Raw genomic sequence first — 24925 nt, 5'->3', positions numbered from 1 at the left:
AAAATTGGCCGGGCGCCAGGCTGTAAATATGTAATATATATATATATATATATATATATATATATATATATATATATATATATATATATATATATATATATATATATATATATATATATATATATATATATATATATATATATATATATATATATTTGTATATATATATATATATATATATATATATATATATATATATATATATATATATATATATATATATATATATATATATATATATATATATATATATATATATATATATATATATTCCTTGCGCACTAGTATGCACTTGGTGCGATTATGTCATGTTATCGATGGAAAAATGCATTTTTAGACAATATGATTTGCCTGAGTGGCTAGTAGACCCCGAGAGTAACAAGAAAAATAAACTAGTTTTTAGTATAAGTTTGCTGGTTTCAAGAAATGTAATGCCGAGCGCATATCATTATGTCAAGATAATGGCACTAGCATTTACTTTATTTAAGAATATTTTTCAACATATTGACAAAAAAGGTCTCATATTTGTTTTTTCTACCAAGAAAAGTGCACTTGTTATTAGTGAGAATATACTTATTTTAAGCTATTTTGGGGTTCATTGAGGTTAGCTAATTTGACTTGTTTTGGCAGATAATTTTGCTTAGTTCACATAAAATATCCCTCATTTTGGTATCTTTTTTCCTTGTTTTTAAACACTGACTTTTTGCAGTGGTACCAACCAATTTCCTTGAGCCAGCCACACACCAAGAAGTTGTAGGCTTCCATGCTTTTCCAAGTTTTCATCTGTTTTGATGTGTAAAATAACGTCTGGCGTATCCGATAGTTTGACATGTTTGGTCAGAGTCCTGACCTGAACCCGATAGAACACCTTCGGGATGAATTAGAACGGAGACTGAGAGCCAGGCCTTCTCCACCAACATCAGTGTGTGACCTCACCAATGCGGTTTTGTAAGAATGGTCAAAAGTTCCTATAAACACACTCCGCAACCTTGTGGAGTGTGTTTATGGGTTAGGAATGGGAGGACACCACCGCTTTATTTTACTTCCGTTCAAAATGCATGTGACTGAATACAACCTATTGAGGATATTATTTCATGTAGTGTTCTTACTCAAGGCATTTTTCTTGCAAGAAAAATGTAGCAACCCACTTTCTAGAAGAAAAATATCACGGTTGGGTGGACTGAATAAATAGAGTGCTTTTTTGGGGGCTTTGTCCCAGAGCACTTAAGATGTGACCTGACAGATAATAGTGTTAAAAAGTAAGCCCGGGGACCGCAGTGCGAGCGGGTTACCCCACTTTTGTGAAGAATGTTCTCCAACATGCTGACCCGACGTCGTTTGTGGGTTTTGTTATTTTCGAAAGGACCGGTTATGGTTTTAAAAGCGGGGTGGATGTAACAAGCAATTACATCATTTTTATATAGTCGGCCAAGAATAAAACATGTTTTTTTGTTTCTTTTAGGACGATACTTGTCGAAACATAATTTATCAAAGCATTTATACACAATTATATTTTATCATCAAATTACTTTGTAGCAAGGTGGACCATACTGTTGCTACAATGTGTCACCTTCTTTAAAATCAGTGCTACACTCGGCACAGGAATGGAAACAAACCTTCTCTTACAAGCATATTTTGTAGCGTATTTTGAAGAGTAAAAAAGAAAGAAAATAAGTGAAAGACTCATGAAACTTGCAAAACATGTGTAAACTTAAAACAATCCAAAAATAAGAAGACCCTCTGTCTTGAGTTAAAGGTAGTGATGTGCGATACCACCGATTTTCTTTCTGATACAATACAGAGTAAAATTCAGGCTACTGTACGCCACTAATAAAGTAGGTGTTATGTTTTAACAGAGGGGAGATGACGGCACAGACACCAGGGGGCAGTAATGTTCAATAATTTATTATATTTATAGTCATTATATATAATAATAAACAATACTAACTAATAAACTAAACTAAGGAACTGGAGAATGTCAAAACTAAGAGTGTGTGTGTGTGAGCCTATGTGTGTAGTTAGCTAAAGTGTGTTTTACCAAGTGTTGAGAGCGAAGGAACGAGGCAGTCTGTGGGGCAGAACAGCCTAATAGCTAGGACTAGTATGCATATATATAAAAAAAAAGGCTTTTTTAAAAAGAAGGGTTTTTAAGCCTTTTTTAAAAGCATCCACAGTCTGTGGTGCCCTCAGGTGGTCAGTGAGAACGTTCCACAAACTGGGTAGCGGCGGAGCAGAAAGCCCGGTCTCCCTTTGTTCGTAGCTATGTGTGTAGTTAGCTAAAGTGTGTGTTACCAAGTGTTGAGAGCGAAGGAACGAGGCAGTCCGTGGGGCAGGCAGGTGGTCCAGGTCAGGAGAGGAGTGACAATGTCCGTGTACGGCCGAGGGTCAGAGATCGAGGAAGGCAGTCCAAAGTCCACAGGGGAAATCAACGGAAAAAATAAAAAAAATAAAAAAACTAGAACAGCCTAATTACTAGAACTAGTATGCATGTATAAAAAAAAAGGCTTTTTTAAAAAGAAGGGTTTTTAAGCCTTTTTTAAAAGCATCCACGGTCTGTGGTGCCCTCAGGTGGTCAGGGAGAGCGTTTTTAGCACAATGAGACTCAAATATTGTCTGTCTTCTCTCTTCCAGAACGCCTGCAATGATTGGCTGCTCGTTTGTGGTGGATCGTGATTACTTTGGAGAGATCGGTCTGCTGGATCCTGGTATGGAGGTCTACGGAGGGGAGAACATTGAGCTCGGCATGCGGGTAAGGTTCGATTTTCATCAAAAGTTTACTTGAAATCAATTCACTCTCGGAGGAAGCTCTGATGGGAAAACGTGCGATAAAGACAGTGAATGATTTTGAATGGAATAAAAAAGTAGAATAGAGAAGTAGAGACGGACCATGCAGACCTCATGCAAACATTACGTGATACAAGACTCTCAACGTGATGAATAAGTGTTGTTTTGTTTCATTTAGATGACTTTTTAATTTACAGATTGCATCAGAGCTGCTGTATAGACGTAGCAGATTGTGTTTACATTAAAAACAAATGAAGGTGTGTCAGAAAGGTTTCAGGACTGGTATGGCCAAATATGTATTTCAAATCCAGTCTACAAGTTTTCCCCTTTGGATGACTCCCCATTTTTCTATGATCCTCCTTAACTCTTGTTGCGTCAGACCAGCTCTTCCTCCCAGGGAATCTAAGTTACTGGTCAATCCCAAGTTCTTTTGATGACATATATGCTGAGTAAGAAGGACCATCAAGACAGAATTGGAATATTTTCAAGTTTTACTAAAGCTTTAGGTGGTCAACTTAACCAATACATTCATATCGGCTACTCTAGCTGATCTGGCATTCCAACGGAAAAGCCAACTCCTTTGCACACAAAGAAAACCCCCATCTCCCCCCCTCACAGCATTTAGAAGGAATAAGTGGGTGTTGTATTTCACATTCCAAGGATTAAGACACTAAACAGACAATCTGAAGACAAAGAGAGAAACTGGTAGAATATTCAAAGGAAAAGTACTAGCTGCTCCAAACATGAATAAAGAAATAACTCTTAAACATATATGCATTCTCTACACTCTGTTGCCATCCTGGAGTCATCCAAGTCTTCAAAATGGGTCTCCTTGATCACCGCATTGATCTTACCAATCAGCACAGTCATGTTTTTTTTGTTTTTTTACCAAGAACGGTGGAATGCTCAGGGTCAGCGTCATGGTCATGCCACAACTCACAACTCTTCATGCACTCAAGATCTTTTTGTAGACATGCTTCTAGATCATCTGGCCCAGAGTAGGTGATGCCCCTCACATTGACGAATACAACAGTATTAATTAATCAAAAGTATTGGAACTTTTCCGACACAAATCATAAACTGCAAAAAAGATCTGAGAAAATATAAAATAAAAAAGACTATTTTAGGAAAAAAAAACAACCTAAAACTATTGAAAATATCGGTCTGTTTGGTAATTATACTTGATAAAACATCCTAAATTAAGATTTGTATATCCAGAAATTAGCAAGATTTTTAGGATAGAAATAATATGTTTATTCTGGGGGGGAAAAAAAACATTATTTAACTTGCAATTCTTAAAAAAAAGAATCCTCAAGATGTTGCAGAATCTTTAAACAAGATGTTCTATGTGGGGGGGTAACCAAAATATCTTATTTGAATATGTATTTTCTCTGTGTTGACATATTAAACTAGAATAGACAAAATATAATTATTCATGCTAAAATTAAGATAATGAAAAATACAAACCCCAAAAGCAGTGAAGTTGTCACGTTGTGTAAATGGTCAATAAAAAGAGAATACAACAAATCCTTTTCAACTTATATTCAATTGAATAGACTGCAAAGACAAGATACTTAACGTTCAAACTGGAAAACTTTGTTATTTTTTGCAAATATTAGCTCCTTTGGAATTTGATGCCTGCAACATGTTTCAAAAAAGCTGGCACAAGTGGCAAAAAAGACTGAGAAAGTTGAGGAATGCTCATCAAACACTTATTTGGGACAACCCATGGGTGAACAGGCTAATTGGGAACAGGTGGGTGCCATGATGGGTAATAAAGCAGCTTCCCTGAAATGCTCAGTCGTTCACAAACAAGGACGGGGCGAGGGTCACCACTTTGGCAACAAATGCCTGAGCAAATTGTTTAAGAACATTTCTCAACCAAGCTATTGCAAGGAATTCAGGGATTTCACCATCCACGCTCCGTAATATCATCAACATTTTTAAAGAATCTGGAGAAATCACTGCACGTAAGCCATGATATTACGGACCTTCGATCCTTCAGGCGGTACTGCATCAAAAACCGACATCAGTGTGTAAAGGATATCACCACATGGGCTCAGGAACACTTCAGAAAACCACTGTCAGTAAACTACAGTTGGTTGCTACATCTGTCATTTCAAGTTAAAACTCTATGCAAAGCAAAAGCCATTTATCAACAACACCCAGAAACGCCACCGGCTTCACTGGGCTCGAGCTCATCTAAGATGGACTGATACAAAGTGTAAAATTGTTCTGTGGTCTGACGAGTCCACATTTCAAATTGCTTTTGGAAACTGTGGACGTGGTGTCCTCCGGACCAAAGAGGACAAGAACCATCTGAACTGTTCTAGGTGCAAAGTGTAAAAGCCAGCATGTGTGATGGTATGGGGGTGTATTAGTGCTCAAGACATGGGTAACTTACACATCTGTGAGGGCGCCATTAATGCTGAAAGGTACATACAGCTTTTGGAGCAACATATGTTGCCATCCAAGCAACGTTACCATGGACGCCCCTGCTTATTTCAGCAAGACAATGCCAAGCCATGTGTTGCAACAGCGTGGCTTCATAGTAAAAGAGTGCGGGTACTAGACTTAAGCTGTACATCAAGCAAGAATGGGAATGAATTCCACTTCAAAAATGTGTCTCCTCAGTTCCCGAACCTTTACTGAGTGTTGTTAAAAGGAAAGGCCATGTAACACAGTGGTAACAATGCCTCTGTGACAACTTTTTTGCAATGTGTTACGGCCATTAAATTCTAAGTTAATGATTATTTATTTGCACAACTGTTACACACTAACCTTAATCAACGAAACAAATCTTTAAGTGGACGTAATGACGCATTTCTGAGGAAGGAAGTTTTGCAAATAAATAAATCAGACAAAATAACTAATGCGTGATTAGAAATATAAACATTTAACAATATTTTAATGAGCAGTACTCGTTTGTTTCACTGTTCATATCTCATAAAGATGTTTCGCACGTCCTTTTCTGTTTCCCAATGTGCGCCATCTTAAGATACAAAAAACCCAAAGGCATCAGCGGGATTCAGGATTCAAATGTGAAAAGTTCTCAGATTGAAGTACAGGCAAAAATAACATTTATGCAGATTTACAGCCAAGCCAAAGGCCATTTTGCTGCTGCTTGGAGTCGAATTGAATGTTTCACGTGAGGCAAAGACTTGGTGAATAAATTGGTTTGTGATTCAACACATGAAACCAAATGGAACCATTTTGGCTCTAAACATATGCCTGAGCGTGGCGCCGTGTGACATGCTTGAGAGCTAACCTTTAACCCCGTAACACCCCTTGTGGTAAAATGACAAAACCATCCTAAAAAACTGTTATATATACACTACCGTTCAAAAGTTTGGGGTCACCCAAACAATTTTGTGGAATAGCCTTCATTTCTAAGCACAAGAATAGACTGTCGAGTTTCAGATGAAAGTTCTCTTTTTCTGGCCATTTTGAGCGTTTAATTGACCCCACAAATGTGATGCTCCAGAAACTCAATCTGCTCGAAGGAAGGTCAGTTTTGTAGCTTCTGTAACGAGCTAAAGTGTTTTCAGATGTGTGAACATGATTGCACAAGGGTTTTCTAACCATCAATTAGCCTTCTGAGCCAATGAGCAAACACATTGTGCCATTAGAACACTGGAGTGATAGTTGCTGGAAATGGGCCTCTATACACCTATGTAGATATTGCACCAAAAAGCAGACATTTGCAGCTGGAATAGTCATTTAGCACATTAGCAATGTATAGAGTGTATTTCTTTAAAGTTAAGACTAGTTTAAAGTTATCTTCATTGAAAAGTACTGTGCTTTTCCTTAAAAAATAAGGACATTTCAATGTGACCCCAAACTTTTTAACGGTAGTGTATATATATATATATATATAACAATTTTTGTTACCACATTTACATAGTCATTGGGTCCTATTGTTCAGTCTCACAAGGCTATTGGATCGTACATTTGTTTATAAGTCACGCCTTCTGGCCATGAACTCACACAACCTCTCAAGGTTTCCTTCGAACAACATATATTTGTTTCATTGGACTGTCTTCATCAGATTCAAGTAAGTAAAATGTCTTTTATGTATATTTTTTTGGTCTTTATTACAATGTCTAGCGCATGTACATACTGTATGTAGTTATTGTGGAACAGATGCATCAAATTTCATTTAGAGCTTGTTATATAATTGTTGCAATTATACAAACCCCGTTTCCATATGAGTTGGGAAATTGTGTTAGATGTAAATATAAACGGAATACAATGATTTGCAAATCCTTTTCAAGCCATATTCAGTTGAATGCACTACAAAGACAACATATTTGATGTTCAAACTCATAAACTTTATTATTTTTTTGCAAATAATAATTAACTTGGAATTTCATGGCTGCAACACGTGCCAAAGTAGTTGGGAAAGGGCATGTTCACCACTGTGTTACATGGCCTTTCCTTTTAACAACACTCAGTAAAGGTTTGGGAAGTGAGGAGACACATTTTTGAAGCTTCTCAGGTGGAATTCTTTCCCATTCTTGCTTGATGTACAGCTTAAGTTGTTCAACAGTCATTAGCCAAGTTGTGTACCTCCGCCATTGTGCGCGCCTTTCGTTTGTTCTTTTTTGATAGTGTTAAAATAAGTCACGTACTCACGTTCACGTCTTGCCCACGCCAACTTTCCGTTGCCTTACGGAAAAACAAACCCCAAGGACCAAGTCGTGACAACAATATGTTACTGCATATGTCAGCAGACTAAATTAGAAGCCTTGGTTTGTTTACTTACTAATAAAAGACACGTTTTCATGTATGTTCACTATTTTATTTAAGGACAAACTTGCAATAATAAACATATGTTTAATCTACCCTAAGATTTTTTGTTCAAATAAAGCCAATAATGCCATTTTTTTGTGGTCCCCTTTATTTAGAAAAGTACCGAAAAGTATTGAAATGATTATTGGTATCGGTACAACACTAATGTGATGCATTGTTTGCTAGCCACTGGTCTTCCTCTATGACAGGGGTCACCAACGCGGTGCCCGCGGGCACCAGGTCGCCCGTAAGGACCAGATGAGTAGCCCGCTGGCCTGTTCTAAAAGTAGCTCAAATAGCAGCACTTACCAGTGAGCTGCCTCTATTTTTTAAATTGTAAAAATCCACCTTTTTAGCACAGCTTTTATCTAATTTCTCTGCCTTCTTGTTTTTAAATGCACTGCTTGCTTATCTGTTTTTTTATCCAGTGCTTTCAGGCTCTTATTTCTACTTTATCTATGTTTCTGTTTTATCTAGTGTGTGTCATGATTCATTTCTATTTTAATTTTTTATTATATATTCTTACTTTCTATTTTTATTTTTAATACTTTGTAGCACTTTGAGATTTTAACAAATGTAAAGTGCGTAACAAATGCAATTCATTGTTATTATTTTATTATGTATTTATTTACTAAAGGCTGGTCTCGCTTTGCTCGACTTCTGAGAGAGACAAAACTCAAATAGAATTTGAAAATCCAAGAAAATATTTTAAAGACTTGGTCTTCACTTGTTTAAATAAATTCATACATTATTTTACTTTGCTTCTTATAACTTTCAGAAAGACAATTTTAGAGAAAAAAGACAACCTTAAAAATGATTTTAAGATTTTTAAACACATATACCTTTTTTACCTTTTAATTTCCTTCCTCTTCTTTCCTGACAATTTAAATCAATGTTCAAGTAAATTATTTTTTTCTATTGCAAAGAATAATAAATACATTTTAATTGAATTCTTCATTTTAGCTTCTGTTTTTTCGACAAAGAATATTTGTGAAATATTTCTTCAAACTTATTATTATTAAAATTCAAAAAAAATATTCTGGCAAATCTAGAAAACTGTACAATCAAATTTAAATCTTATTTCAAAGTCTTTTGAATTTCTTTTTAAATTTTTGTACTGGAAAATCTAGAAGAAATAATGATTCGTCTTTGTTAGAAATATAGCTTGGTCCAATTTGTTATATATTCTAACAAAGTGCAGATTGGATTTTAACCTATTTAAAACATGTCATCAAAATTCTAAAATTAATCTTAATCAGGAAAAATTAGTAATGATGTTCCATAAATTCTTTTTTTAATTTTTTCAAAAAGATTCGAATTAGCTAGTTTTTCTCTTCTTTTTTTCGGTTGAATTTTGAATTTTAAAGAGTCGAAATTGAAGATAAACTATGTTTCAAAATTTGATTGTCATTTTTTTCGTGTTTTCTCCTCTTTTAAACCGTTCAATTAAGTGTAAATATCATTAATTATTAATAATAACATAGAGTTAAAGGTAAATTGAGCAAATTGGCTATTTCTGGCAATTTATTGAAGTGTGTATCAAACTGGTAGCCCTTCGCATTAATCACTACCCAAGAAGTAGCTCTTGCTTTCAAAAAGGTTGGTGACCCCTGCTCTACGGTTTGCAGAGTTTTTATTTAACCCAAACACTTTTATGTAGCTGACAAACTGTGCATCTAAATTACGCATAAAAAGGAGCTCAATTCCGCAACTAAATTACGTTAAACCAACAATATTGAACTGTGCGATATGCTGCTTTTTTCCCATTAGTGAACACAAGCTTGGCACCTCTGTCATTTCTTTCTAAATATGATTATGTATTGGACACTTTTGATTAATGTAGCCAACAGAAATACAATTACATTTTTCTTCGGTGTGTCCTGACTGTGCAGAAATGAAAAAAAAAACCATCACAGAAAGTGTTGCTGCAAGCAGACGCACAAACAGAGCTACAGGCGGAATAAATGTGCTTCTGATGAGTGCGGGGCTTCTTGGCTTAGAACAGCACGGCTCCGGCGGCTCATTTTGACATCAGCTGAGAGGTGGTGCCAGTTGAGATGTGCTTGATTGACAAGAACAAGTGAAGCAATTAGCCAGGGCGGCTCGTAATGACGGAGTGTGCACAAACGCGCTATGACACCGGGGGGCTGATGGAAGAGCTGGCCCATACAGGAAGGTTAAAAGTTATTCATAATTTACAGTGAGATAAGAGCCTCCGGGAAATAGGGCACTGGTCTTTTGTGTGAGTAAACAGGATGGTGAGGTTGATCTGTAGGTCATATACATAGTCTCACTACAATGGGTATACATATTTTAACAGTCAAAACCACATGGGAAAGCTACATTACATACAATTAATTATATGTCGATTTTAAAGATCCGTATAGCGTGCAAACCATACCAAGTCAGTTGGATTTAGAGAGATAGATAGATATATAGATAGATAGATAGTACTTTATTTGAGAGGTGTCAAAGTCGTTTTCACTGAGGGCCACATCGCAGTTATGTTTGGCCCCAAAGGGCCGCTTCTAACAGTGAATACTATTACTACACACATTTTTTAAATTAGCCTTTTTTTAAACGAAAATGTAAAAAAAAATATGGTAAGTTGCTATAAATTCACCTCAAAATGTAGTGTATATTACTGTAAATGGAAAAACAGTATTGCTGTTTCTATGGTAAAAAAAAAAAGCAGCTCAGTTGCCAGAATTTTACTGTAAAATTTATATTCGTTTTTTTTACTGTAAATTAAAAAAAAATGCATTTTTTTTTTTTTTTTTTTTTTTAACGCAAATAAACAAGTGTCAATTTTTAGGTGTATTACTGTAAATGCCAAAACGGCACCACAGTTTATTACAGTAAAACAAAAGTAGTGTTTTTTTAATTTAGAGAAAAATGCTGTAAAAATCACAGTAAATTTCAACAATATAACCCTAAAATCTATTGCTACTTTTACATTGCACAATTTGATGAATAACTTGATTTGAAATCAGTATTATTCGTTTTTATTTCTATTTAAAAAAATGGTTTGAATGTTTGATCAGCAGGTCATATACATAGTCTCACTACAAAGGGTATACATATTTTAACAGTCAAAACCACATGGGAAAGCTACATTACATACAATTATATGTCGATTTTCAAGATCCGTATAGCGTGCAAAGCATACCAAATCAGTTGGATTTAGATGAAAGGTGTCAAAGTCATTTTCACGGAGGGCCACATCGCAGTTATGTTTGGCCCCAAAGGGCCGCTTCTAACGGTGAATACTATTATTACACAATTTTTTAAATTAGACTTTTTTTAAACGAAAATGTAAAAAAAAATATGGTAAATTGCTATAATTTCACCTCAAAATGTAGTGTACATTACTGTAAATGGAAAAAAAGTATTGCTGTTTTTATGGTAAAAAAAATAAAATAAAAGGCAGCTCAGTTGCCAGAATTTTATATTGTAAAATTTACATTAGTTTGTTTTACGGTAAATTTAAAACAATGCAGTTTGTTTTTGGGGTTTTTACCGCAAATCAACAAGTGTAGATTCTTCTGTGTATTACTGTAAATGCCAAAAAGGCACCACAGTTTATTACAGTAAAAAAAAAGTAGTGTTTTTTTAATTTAGAGAAAAATGCTGTAAAAATCACAGTAAATTTAAACAATTTAACCCTAAAATCTATTGCTACTTTTACATTGCACAATTTGATGAATAACTTGATTTGAAATCAGTATTTTTCGTTTTTATTTCAATTTAAAAAAATATTTGAATGTTTGATCAGCATATACATAGTCTCACTACAATGGGTATACATATTTTAACAGTCAAAACCACATGGGAAAGCTACATTACATACAATTATATGTCGATTTTCAAGATCCGTATAGCGTGCAAAGCATAGCAAATCAGTTGGATTTAGATGAGAGGTGTCAAAGTTGTTTTCACCGAGGGCCACGTCGCAGTTATGTTTGGCCCCAAAGGGCCGGTGAATACTATTATTACACAATTTTTTAAATTAGACTTTTTCTAAAATGTAAAAAAAAATATGGTAAACTGCTATAATTTCACCTCAAAATTTAGTGTACATTACTGTAAATGGAAAAACAGTACTGCTGTTTCTACGGTATGAAAAAAAGTATGTTCATGTCCAGCGCGCGTATGCTAAGAACTCCCACCCCCAACCCCGGTGTCTCGGCCCGGCTGCTTCTAATAAGCATGACAGGTGATTGGATGATCAGCCCCAGCTGGGTAATCCAATCACCTGCCAGCTGTGCTTCAAGGCCGGTCCTTACACACCCCGCTCTGCGGCGGGCCCACAGACCACGCCCCCCTCCACAGTGTAATATTAGTATTCACTGTTAGAAGCGGCCCTCTGGGGCCAAACATAACTGCAATGTGGCCCTCAGTGAAAACAACTTTTTCTACCTCTGCTTTAAGCCATGCTATGGCCTCGGCATGTCACAATAGTATTTGACAATGCACTTTGATTATGAAATAATATAATGAATACAGTCAGTTCATCATACACAAGAAGAAATTAACTACTCTCATTAGATCATTTCTTAATCGCCCCTGAAGCAATTTATATAGCTTTATTTTTGTTCCTTTTTGTAGTCCAATAACTGGTTGTCTACACAGCCAAACCATGATGGCAACCTCGTCTGCCAAAAACAAAAAGCTAATTTTAATCTTCCTGTGTTTATATCACACGGTGAGCCCATGTGGCTACTTTGTCCCGGGGAAACAATCCAAGCTGTGCTTGTAGAATCTTTTATAGTCATACAATCCCGATAAAATGTTACTTCCAAGTCAAAGGATCAAAAGTGTGATCTCATGAGGTGGTCTGCGTCCCCTCGGATGACCCTTAGACCAGTGTTTTTCAACCACTTAGCCGCGGCTAGTGTGCCGTGAGATACAGTCTAGGGGAGATTATCTAATTTCAACTATTTGGGGTAATAAATATTTTTTGCAAAGCAGTAATTATAGTCTGCAAATGATGTGTTGTTGTTGAGTGTCGGTGCTGTCTAGAGCTCGGCAGAGTAACCGTGTAATACTCTTCCATATCAGTAGGTGGCAGCCGGTAGCTAATTGCTTTGTAGATGTCGGGAACAGCGGGAGGCAGTGTGCAGGTAAAAAGGTATTTAATGCTTAAACCAAAAATAAACAAAGTGAGTAAGTGCCCCTAAGAAAAGGCATTGAAGTTACGAACAATGGGAGACCGGGCTTCCTGCTCCGCCGCTACCAGTCTGTGGAACGCTCTCCCTGACCACCTGAGGACACCACAGACTGGATGCTTTTAAAAAAGGCTTAAAAACCCTTATTTTTAAAAAAGCCTTTTTTTTTTTAGATGTATGCACACTAGTTTTAGCTATTTGGCTGTTCTAGTTTTTATTTTTTTATTTTTTTATTTTTTTAATTTTTTTTTATACACTAGCACTTTGAGGTGGTTTACTCAATATAAAGTGCTTTTTACAAATAAAATCTATTATTATTATTATTATCGGCCTGCCGATATTATCGGCCGATAAATGCGTTAAAATGTAATATCGGAAATTATCGGTATCGTTTTTTTTATTATCGGTATCGTTTTTTTAATTTTTTTATTTTTTATTAAATCAACATAAAAAACACAAGATACACTTACAATTAATGCACCAACCCAAAAAACCTCCCACCTCATTCACACAAAAGGGTTGTTTCTTTCTGTTATTAATATTCTGCTTCCTACATTATATATCAATATACATCAATACAGTCTGCAAGGGATACAGTCCGTAAGCACACATGATTGTGCGTGCTGCTGGTCCACTAATAGTACTAACCTTTAACAGTTAATGTTACTCATTTTCATTAATTACTAGTTTCTATGTAACTGTTTTTATATTGTTTTACTTTCTTTTTTATTCAAGAAAATGTTTTTAATTTATTTATCTTATTTTATTTTATAATTTTTTTTTCAAAAGTACCTTATCTTCACCATACCTGGTTGTCCAAATTAGACATAATAATGTGTTAATTCCACGACTGTATATATCGGTTGATATCGGTATCGGTTGATATCGGTATCGGTAATTAAAGAGTTGGACAATATCGGAATATCGGATATCGGCAAAAAGCCATTATCGGACATCCCTAAGTATTATTATTAAGCTTAGGGAAGGCTATGAAGAACGAGACTAGAATTGAACTGGCTACAAAGTAAACAAAAACTAGAATGCTGGACGACAGCAAAGACTTACTGTGGAGCAAAGATGGCGTCCACAATGTACATCCGAACATGACATGACAATCAACAATGTCCCCACAAAGAAGGATAAAAACAAAGTAGATGCGGGAAATATCGCTCAAAGGAAGACATGAAACTGTTACGGGAAAATACCAAAAGAAGAGAAAAATCCACCAAAATGGGAGCGCAAGACAAGAAGTAAAACACTACACACAGGAGAACACCAAAAAACTCAAAATAAATCAGGGTGTGATGTGACAGGTGGTGACAGTACACCTACTTTGAGACAAGAGCTATAGTGATGCATGCTTGGTTATGCTTTGAAGTCATATCCAACAATCGCGACGACGACTTTTTACTGTCAACTGAGTTTCGTTTTTTGAATGATTTCTGCTGGTGGCGTCCCTCCGCATTTTTTCAACGCAAAAAATGTGCCTTGGCTCAAAAAAGGTTGAAAAACACTGCCTTAGACAATAGAAATAGGCGAATTTGCAAGCACATGCACAATGAACGCAACGCAATCTCTCTTGCAATGGAAAGACTCAAAATAATCCAACCCGCGTAACACTCGCTGACTGGTGACTACATTTAATTGATGCGATAACTCCTCGTGCAAACGATGGGGAGAAACAATCAAAAACATTTGAAACAAGACTGCAAATAATCCACAAAATCAGAAGAAATACAAGGGTGTACAAGCAAACTGTAACCTGCGACACAAGAAAATGCTACAATTCTGAATATAATCTTAGAGAAAAAAGTAATTTATAACATTTGTACGCACGTACAACACTTAAGACCTTCAGTATATCAGTATGTGGAATTAAATGATGATATGGATTAAGCAAAGAAATCCAACAATGTACTAATATGATCCACTTCAAGAAACTCTTCAAACTTAAAGTGTTTACAAAGTACAAAGAAGAAGAACCGTGATAAACATTCTGAATTTATTTCATCCATCCATTCATTTTCTAGATAATCTTACTCATCTCACCATATGAAATATAACTTACTTCACTCATTATTATTTATTTATTTATTTGTATTGGTATTACCTATGGAGTATATTGGGAATAAATATAGTTTCATGATCTGTGGTCTGGACCATGTTTTTGTTATTTTCTGTTAGATTTTGGACTCTTTTAGTTCCTGTTTGTGACACTTCTGAGTTTGGTTTGGTTGCCATGGCAGCTTATTGTTTTCACCTGCCTCTGGTGTTCGGGACGCTCACCTGTGCCTAATCAAGAGACTAATCAAACCCCCTTTGCCAGTCAGTCGGCCTGGCGTCATTGCTCGTTTCATGTCAGATTCCATAGTTATGCTAGTTGCTCCCTGCCATAGTTTGGTTAATTGTTTCATGCCACAGTTTCATGCTTGTTTCTTGTTATGCCATAGCTTATGCTAGTTGTTTACTTTAACTCCCAAGTGCGATGAGCCTTTTTTGTACCTTTTTTGAGAGAAGATAATTAAATATGTTCCTACCTGCAAGCCTTGTCCGGAATAGTCCGTTTGCATCCCGGGAGAACAAACCTCGCAGTAAGCTGCGAAAACCACGTTGTGACATTGCGAACAGGAAGTGAACAAAAGTTTTAGCAACTGCTATGTAAAGGAAAAGGGGGTCGGATTAAATAAGCTCCGCTTCTTCCTACTCCTTTTCGAACATGTTGAATAGAGAAACTGGAAATTGTGACGTATAAAGTTAAAAAGTTAAAGTACCAATGATTGTCACACAACCCTGTGATGAGGTGGCGACTTGTCCAGGGTGTACCCCGCCTTCCGCCCGAATGCAGCTGAGATAGACTCCAGCACCCCCCGCAAACCCCGAAAGGGACAAGCGGTAGAAGATGGATGGATGATTGTCACACACACACACTAGGTGTGGTGAAATGTGTCCTCTGCATTCGACCCATCCCCTTCTTCATCCCCTGGGAGGTGAGGGGAGCAGTGAGCAGCAGCGGGAATCATTTTGTATGCTTGCATTTTCCAAATAAACTCAAACTCCAAACAAAGCCCAGGTAAGGAAGGAGGAATTGTGCCGTCGTCTTAGCACTTTACCAAGTGCGAGTCTTCATAAACCCGCTAACTTGCCAACCCCCAGAAGCAATGAAGTAAATTGTTTTTTTTCCGGAATTCAAAAATCCTGCTCGACTGGGCCTGGAGGCATCTGGTCCTTATCTATCTGTAGTGTGGAAAATGGAGATAATTACAGTCTATAGCACTTCTACCAGCGAGAGAGAAGAGGGACTTAATTACACTTCACTCAGTACCCTCTGCGGCGCTGGCTTTCACATTCGCTAGGATTGTCTGCAGTTGAATGCAGTTAGCATCTACTGTATAGCACATTTAGTTTGGAATGTGCAAGCCAATGACTTGATATAAAACAAATCATACGTCTTTAACAATTCTAGTATTTATTTAAAATCATTTTGGAATTATGTCTTTGACTATATTCTGTTGTCTTGAATTTATGTTGTTATATGTTTATGGTCATTACTCAGCTAGACTGAATAAATACGATGCAATTCATGAATCCCAAATACCATACTTGCCAACCTTGAGACCTCCAATATCGGGAGGTGGGGGGCCTGGGGGTGTGTGTGTGTGTGTGTGTGTGTGTGTGTGTGTGTGTGTGTGGGGGGGGGGGGGGGGGGGTTGTTTGTGGGTGGGGAGCGTGGTTGGGGGCGTGGTTATTTACAGCTAGAATTCACCAACTCGAGTATTTCATATATATATATATATATATATATATATATATATATATATATATATATATATATATATATATATATATATATATATATATATATATATATATATATATATATATATATATATATATATACATATATATATATATATATATATATATATATATATATATATATATATATATGTGTATGAAATACTTGACTTTCAGTGAATTCTAGCTATATATATATATTTTTTTTTAATTTATTTTATTTACATAGAAAAAAAAAAAATACTTGAATTTCAGTGTTCCAGTGGCTATCCATTAGATGGCAGTATTGTCCTGTTTAACTTCTCCGTTCATGATGAGTATATCATTTCGGCCGCCATGTCTGTAATTTCCTCGTTCTTCTGCTTCGTCTCCTTGTTGTGTGCGCAGTTGTGCACTCTATAAAAGCCCTAGATGTTATGACGTCTTTGGGCAGGCAAGCTGTTTATTTTGTGGGAAAGCGGACGTGAGAACAGGCTGTCCCCACTCAGTCTCAGGTCCGCATTGAGCTGGGGGGGGGGGGTGTGGCCTCCAGCTCCGGCTGAATACCGGGAGTTTGTCGGGAGAAAATCTCTGCCGGGAGGTTGTCGGGAGAGGCGCTGAATATCGGGATTCTCCCGCTAAAAACGGGAGGGTTGGCAAGTATGCCCAAATACCATTTTGTCAGATTTGTTTTCATTTAAAACACACATCAAACACTTTAATGTTAAAGTACTGAACAGATGTTTACCTTATCCCAATAAAGATCCGTTCAGTATTTTAACATAAAAGTGTTTGATTGTGAGGCATTAAAAGCCACAAAATGCAACGGGTCCATCAGACCCACAAACGCTGGCTGAGTAACGACAATATGAACGTTGCACGGAAAATGTATCTGCCAGTTTCTGCATCCCACAGGGATTCTTCTTTTGTGTTTCTGCACCTGCGGTTCCCACACAAGGTTGCAACATTGTTTGTCAACACTGTCTGCTCTCATTTTCTCGCACATTTGACCCTCTGATGTTCTGTGTACCTTACACTCTGTCCTCCTCCTGTCTAGGCCTGCTCTGTGTGTGGGTGTGTGGGTGTGTGTGTGTGGTATTTGCGTGTGGTACACAGAACATCAATTTCCACACCGTCATTAACCCCGGGTCCAGTGGACCCGGACATCTTATATGTACTAGAAATGTGTATGGGGGGTGTATGGTGTGTGGTCATTAAATATGAAATATGAATTTGAAAAATTAAGTAATTGTATCATTTGTCTTTTAATAAAAAAGTGAAAAACGGGTCCCACAGACCCGAACACCACACACCAGGGTTAAATCCATTGTGGAGGAATATAGATACAGAAGTTTGACTAATAAATAAGTGTTTATACTGTTGTTGTATATCTCGGCACCCACCTCCAAACACAGCACCCGCTGAAGACTATTTTTTGACTAGAAAATAAAATAACAAAACAAACACTTTAACCACAAGTGAGTCGGCGTTGTTCAGGCAAGTGTTTCTTCAACGCAGTTGTCAGTTGCAGGTGTTACTTCATTGCGGGTCATACCGAGAACATATGCGCCTTTGTTATCCGTGTGGAACTCTTTCAACTCAACAAAGCGGATACATCCTGTAAACCCAGGCGGGTTGTGTACTGTACAATGATGTGGCGTACTGTGTTGTCATTACAACTGGATTTAATTTATATACAGTACACAGCAGTACCTCATTTGTATTACTAATTTGTTGCAGAACGTTGGACAAAGACCAAATTTGAACAAAACCAGAAGCAATTGTTCCCATAAGAAATGACGTCCATCCAATAAATCAGTTCTCCATTAATACAAGACACCATCCATCCATGCATCCATCTTCTTCCGCTTATTCGAGGTCAGCCTAAGCAGGGAAGCCCAGACTTCCCTCTCCCCAGCCACTTCGTCCAGCTCCTCCCGTGGGATCCCGAGGCGTTCCCAGGCCAGCCGGGAGACACAGTCTTCCCACCGTGTCCTGGATCTTCCCTGTGGCCTCCTACCGGTCGGACGTGCCCTAAACACCTCCCTAGGGAGGCGTTCGGGTGGCATCCTGACCAGATGCCCGAACCACCTCATCTGGCTCCTCTCCATGTGGAGGAGCAGCGGCTTTACTTTGAGTTCCTCCCAGATGGTAGAGCTTCTCACCCTATCTCTAAGGGAGAGACCCGCCACCCGGCGGAGGAAACTCATTTGGGCCGCTTGTACCCGTGATCTTGTCCTTTCGGTCATAACCCAAAGCTCATGACCATAGGTGAGGATGGGAACGTAGATCGAGCGGTAAATTGAGAGCTTTGCCTTCCGGCTCAGCTCCTTCTTCACCACAAAGGATCGATACAGCGTCCGCATTACTGAAGACGCCGCACCGATCCGCCTGTTGACCTCACGATCCACTCTTCCTTCACTCGTGGACAAGACTCCGAGGTACTCGAACTCCTCCACTTGGGGCAGGGTCTCCTCCCCAACCCGGAGATGGCATTCCACCCTTTTCCGGGCGAGAACCATGGACTCTGACTTGGAGGTGCTGATTCTCTCTAACACAAGACACACTTTGCTTAAATTAACAGTTTAACATGCAAACATGCATCACTCCGGACTTTATTGAAAAGTATTGCTGTCCAGAGGGAAAAGACACTCAGATGCTACAAGTTATTTCTTGAATTCAATACTGCTTTGTGCTATCTTTATCAAAGTGCTGGCACTCTAAAGTTTCACCTGACAGGGTTTGCTTTTGTTAGTGTTCTCCATTGGTTCTGCTGCTGTGCTTTTATTTGGTTCCATCTGTTTCCTATTTTGTGTTTAATACATTCCTTTTGCTCCTGTTTGAGGAGGCTGCAGTGTGTATTGTTTGTAACATTTAATCCATTGGGTTCTCAAGCACAGCGTAGTAGATACACTAAAGTATTTGGCCACCTGCCTTGACTCACATATGAACTTGAAGTGCCATCCCATTCCTAACCCATAGGGTTCATCATGATGTCGGTCTACCTTTTGCAGCTATTGCAGCTTCAACTCTTCTGGGAAGGCTGTCCACAAGGTTGCAGAGTGTGTTTTTAGGAATTTTCGACCGTTCTTCCTTCACGCATCGGCTAAAAAATGTTGCTGGTGACTCATTTTCACGGTCAATTGCGTCGACTAATCCCAGTAGCTCTAATCGAACGAATGATCATGAAAAATGCAACTCATTATTTTAGTCATGTTCAATCAGGAAGCCGATGAAATGATGCCTGGCCCTGAGCGTTTACAATCTGCGGCTTCCTGCAGCGAGATCAGCGACCTTGTGAAGGACAAGAGTGTTGCTTCGAGGCGGCAATAAGCCCCGGCCATCTGTGGACACCAGCCACTCTGGCAGCTTCTAAATCAGCAGCATGCCCGAGCACATCAAGAAGCAAATGATGGCGGGCGCTGACCATATGTGAGTCACTTCCAACAGGAGGGGCATTGAAGAAGATGAGAACCAATCCTAGGCTATGGACAAATGTATCTATTACACTTAAGGGACTCAAAAATGTAAGCAATTATTGGATATGTGCCATAATAAGCAACCAATCAATCAATCAATCAATGTTTACTTATATAGCCCTAAATCATGAGTGTCTCAAAGGGCTGCACAAGCCACAACAAAACCCGCGGCTCAGATCCCACACCAGGGCAAGAAACTAATCAACCCAATGGGATAACAATAAGAAACCTTGGAGGGGACCACAGATGTGGGGAACCCTCCCCCTGGGCGACCGGTGCAATGAATCAGGATCCCCTGACAACAAATACTTGGAGTAGATCCCCTGACAACAAATACTTGTAGTATATCTCCTGACGACTGAGGCTTGTAGTAGATCCCTGACAACCCGCTTGTGAATGTCTTACAAAGAGTTGTAGTAGATCCCCTGACAACAAAAACTTGCAGTAGATCCCCTGACAACCCACTTGTGAATGTCTTACAAAGAGTAGTAGTTTCCCTGACAACAAAGATGTGTAGTCGATCCCTTGACAACCCACTTGTGAATGTCTTACAAAGCCTTGTAGTAGATCCCCTGACAACAAATATGTGTAGTAGATCCCCTCACAACAAATATGTGTAGTAGATCCCCTCACAAGAAATACGTGTAGTACATCCCCTGACAACAAAAACTTGTAGTAGATCCCCTGACAACCCACTTGTGAATGTCTTACAAAGACTAGTAGTTTCCCTGGCAACAAAGATGTGTAGTAGATCCCCTGACAACCCACTTGTGAATGTCTTACAAAGATTTGTAGTAGATCCCCTGACAACAAGAACTTGTAGTAGATCCCCTGACAACAAGAACTTGTAGTAGATCCCCTGACAACCCACTTGTGAATGTCTTACAAAGACTAGTAGTTTCCCTGGCAACAAAGATGTGTAGTAGATCCCTTGACAACCCACTTGTGAATGTCTTACAAAGAGTAGTAGTTTCCCTGACAACAAAGATGTGTAGGAGATCCCTTGACAACCCACTTGTGAATGTCTTACAAAGCCTTGTAGTAGATCCCCTGACAACAAATATGTGTAGTAGATCCCCTCACAACAAATATGTGTAGTAGATCCCCTCACAACAAATACGTGTAGTACATCCCCTGACAACAAAAACTTGTAGTAGATCCCCTGACAACCCACTTGTGAATGTCTTACAAAGACTAGTAGTTTCCCTGGCAACAAAGATGTGTAGTAGATCCCCTGACAACCCACTTGTGAATGTCTTACAAAGATTTGTAGTAGATCCCCTGACAACAAGAAGTTGTAGTAGATCCCCTGACAACAAGAACTTGTAGTAGATCCCCTGACAACCCACTTGTGAATGTCTTACAAAGACTAGTAGTTTCCCTGGCAACAAAGATGTGTAGTAGATCCCCTGACAACCCACTTGTGAATGTCTTACAAAGACTTGTAGTAGATCCCCTGACAACAAATACTTGTAGTAGAACCCCTGAAAACAAAGATGTGTAGTAGATCTCCTGACAACCCACTTGTGAATGTCTTACAAAGACTTGTAGTAGATCCTCTGACAACAAATACTTGTAGTAGAACCCCTGAAAACAAAGATGTGTAGTAGATCCCCTGACTACAAAGACTTGTAGTAGATCCCCTGGCAACAAATATGTGTAGTAGATCCCCTCACAACAAATATATGTTGTAGATCCCCTCACAACAAATACTTGTAGTACATCCCCTGAAAACAATGATGTATCGTAGATCCCCTGACTACAAAGACTTGTAGTAGATCCCCTGACAACAAATACGTGTAGTAGATCCTCTCACAACAAATGTGTGAGGTGGATCCCCTGACAACAAATACTGTAGTAGATCCCCTGACAACAAATACTGTAGTAGATCCCCTGACAACAAAGACTGTAGTAGATCCCCTGACAACAAATACTGTAGTAGATCCCCTGACAACAAAGACTGTAGTAGATCCCCTGACAACAAACAGGTGTTGTGAATGTCTGAGCAAGACTTGCTACGATGATGTGTACATACAATTGACCTATAAACAGATCCTGTGAATGTACGCTATATATAATGTGGTTTCAAGACATTGAGAATGAAAGCCAGTTAATAGACTTAGACTTAGACTTAGACTTATACTTAGACTTCCTTTTCTTGCCATTCAAATTTGAACATTACAGTACAGATAAGAACGACATTTTGTTGCATTAGCTCATGGTAGTGCAGGATAAAATAGCAATAATAGTAGCGCTATCATTTCAAGTTTTGTCCAGAAACAAGAGACCTTAATTCTATCCACTTGAGGTCCTGGATCAAGTCTCATGAGTCTTATCCATGTCACACCATTGATTATTTTTCCTCACTCTGCAGTTGAGCAGCAACATGGGTTTGACCGCCTGCCCTCCGTTGATGTAGCGTGCAGTAGCATTGGATATTGATTCAGCTTTTTTCTTTTTCCAATGCCTGCATTATTCAGAAGTCAGATCAATTTGCTGAAGCCTAATTGACTCAGTTTTAGATACAGCAGGCTTCGTTGTTTGTCCCAGCTTGCATTTGTGCCAGGAAAATTATGCAAGCAATAACGTGACTTACTGTTATATTTTTAAGAGTTTGCCTTTAGATACAGTATCACCAACATGTATTTAAACTTAGAATTACATCTTTACTTTAAGAGGTTCTACCCAGTTGTGGAAATATCAGGTGTTGTAGTATTTGTGATTACAAATACCTTTAATGCTAGTGTTGGGCAGTGGTGTGCCGTCAATGTTTTACTTACTTTCCCTAAATATCTAAAAGTATTCATATTCTCCTCATGTCATATTATGCTCCTTCCAGCGTTGTTTTTAGGTGATAGTTTTTATCCAACTTACCATCACGCCCAAATCCACTATATTGCATCATCATCATCGGCGGTCACTCAAACGAGTATGATGAACCTCCTGGTAGGGGTGTATCCTTTTATGGAGCATGCCTGTGCTTGACTGGTGCACAGACAGTCACAACACGATCCTTGACAGAATCGGGTCAGGGTCCAGTGGCATGGAGTCCAAGATGACTGGGGACCCTTTTCTGTTGCAGCCTTCTTCCGCCATCGCTGCCGTTGTGCTAGTTCTTAAATCTACCGTCTTCCACCTGCTCCGCCGTTGAGGTCTTCACCGTATCCCTGGCTAGGGGGCAGTCAGGTACTAGGCCTTTGCCAAGGGCCACCTGGGGTAACAGTAGTAAAGGGGTTAACCTCCTAGTGCCCCAAGACCACATAGAGGAGCCTCCACTGCCAGATGCACTTTAACGTCATGCCCTGGACACAACTAAAGTATTTGGCCACCCATCCAAATGATGAGAATCAGGTGCCCTAATCAGTTGGTCCGGTGTATCAAATCAAGCACTTAGGCATGGAGACTGTTTCTACAAACATTTGTGAAAGATTTGGCCGCTCTCAATGATTTCCAGTGTGGAACAGTCATAGGATGCCACCTGTGCAACAAATCCAGTCATGAAATTTCATGAAAATGGAAGAGTTTGGGAACAACAGCAACTCAGCCACCAAGTGGTAGGCCAAGTAAACTGACAGAGAGGGGTCAGCGGATGCTGAAGCGCATAGTGCAAAGACTTTCTGCCCAGTCAGTTGCTACAGAGCTCCAAACTTCATGTGACCTTCCAATTAGCCCATGTACAGTACGCAGAGAGCTTCATGGAATGGGTTTCCATGGCTAAGCAGCTACATCTAAGCCATACATCACCAAGTCCAATGCAAAGCGTGGGATGCGGTGGTGTAAAACACGTCGCCACTGGACTCTAGAGCAGTGGAGACATCTTCTCAGGACTGATGAATCACACTTTTCAATCTGGCAACTGATGGACGAGTCTGGGTTTGGAGGTTGCCAGGAGAACGCTACATTTTGGACTACATTGTGCCGAGTGTGAAATTTGGTGGAGGAGGAATTATAGTGTGGGGTTGTTTTTCAGGAGTTGGGCTTGGCCCCTTAGTTCCAGTGAAAGGAACTTTGAATGCTCCAGGATACCAAAACATTTTGGACAATTCCATGGGATGGCACTTCAAGTTCATTAGTGAGTAAAGACAGGTGGCCAATATAGTGTATGTGGTCGTATATCTTGGTGAACTAATTTGGCGTCATGTGCCTCTGAAAGAGGTGCATTCCCTAATGCTCTGCCAAAGCCCGTCAGGGAACCCTCACAGCTCACCTTTGAGGTCATGCACCGTGGTCTGTGTGATGGTTGGAGTTGTACTTTAAGATTCTGTCCAACTGACCGACAATGTTTACCGGTTATCACCCGAACCGAGTCTTCCAATCCTGAAGAACTGGTTTTATAATTCAGCAGGTACCGCAGTGCTAAGATGGAAACTGTTTGCATTTAATGATCGTCTTTGGCCTGGAGCCAATGGACAGCCTTCTTTCCAGAGACTTCTGGACATGAGTGTAGCAGCAATGTTGTGTTCAGGGAAGGTGGCAGGTGGTGATTTCACACAAATGCTCGCTGGAGTAAGAAAACAAAACTACCTTGCGGGGAAAAAAACACCAGAGGCACAGGTGCAACCCAGCTTAGGTCACTGGACTGAGGGGAAGCTGTGAGGAGCGGGGAGATGTCTTACCATGGCAAATCATGTCAAATCAAGATGTGTAGGAAAAAAGTATTGGAAGTTAAGGCAGGTAGGCGGAGGAGAAAACAGACTGCGTGGAGTTCAGCCAAGCGACACTCTGCCATCTTCCTACAGCAGCTGCGCTCCAAAAGAATAGTCCTGATGGGAAATTGGCAGCAGCTGCGTATTTTAACTTCACCCAGTCAAGAAGAAGGATATACAGAGCAAGAGAAACAAAGATAATGTATGAATTAATTAAAAACAAGGTAACACTTTAGTATGGGGAACATATTCACCATTAATTAGTTGCTTATTAACATGCAAA

The 24925-nt window shown here is 38.9% G+C and overlaps 1 protein-coding gene across 2 annotated transcripts in view; it reads left to right on the top strand.

Annotated features, from left to right (window-relative positions):
- The window catches only part of galnt9 (polypeptide N-acetylgalactosaminyltransferase 9), a 230961-nt gene that overhangs the window by 134348 nt on the left and 71688 nt on the right, over positions 1-24925 (top strand). For both annotated transcript variants that reach the window (XM_062051655.1, XM_062051656.1), the window contains one exon: positions 2632-2749. In XM_062051655.1, coding sequence (XP_061907639.1) covers positions 2632-2749 — 118 coding nt within the window. The remainder of the gene's footprint in view (positions 1-2631; positions 2750-24925) is intronic.

This window comes from Entelurus aequoreus, linkage group LG06 (genome assembly GCF_033978785.1).
Source record: "Entelurus aequoreus isolate RoL-2023_Sb linkage group LG06, RoL_Eaeq_v1.1, whole genome shotgun sequence".
Classification (NCBI taxonomy): Eukaryota; Metazoa; Chordata; class Actinopteri; order Syngnathiformes; family Syngnathidae; genus Entelurus; species Entelurus aequoreus.
This window is presented reverse-complemented; position numbering and strand designations above follow the sequence as displayed.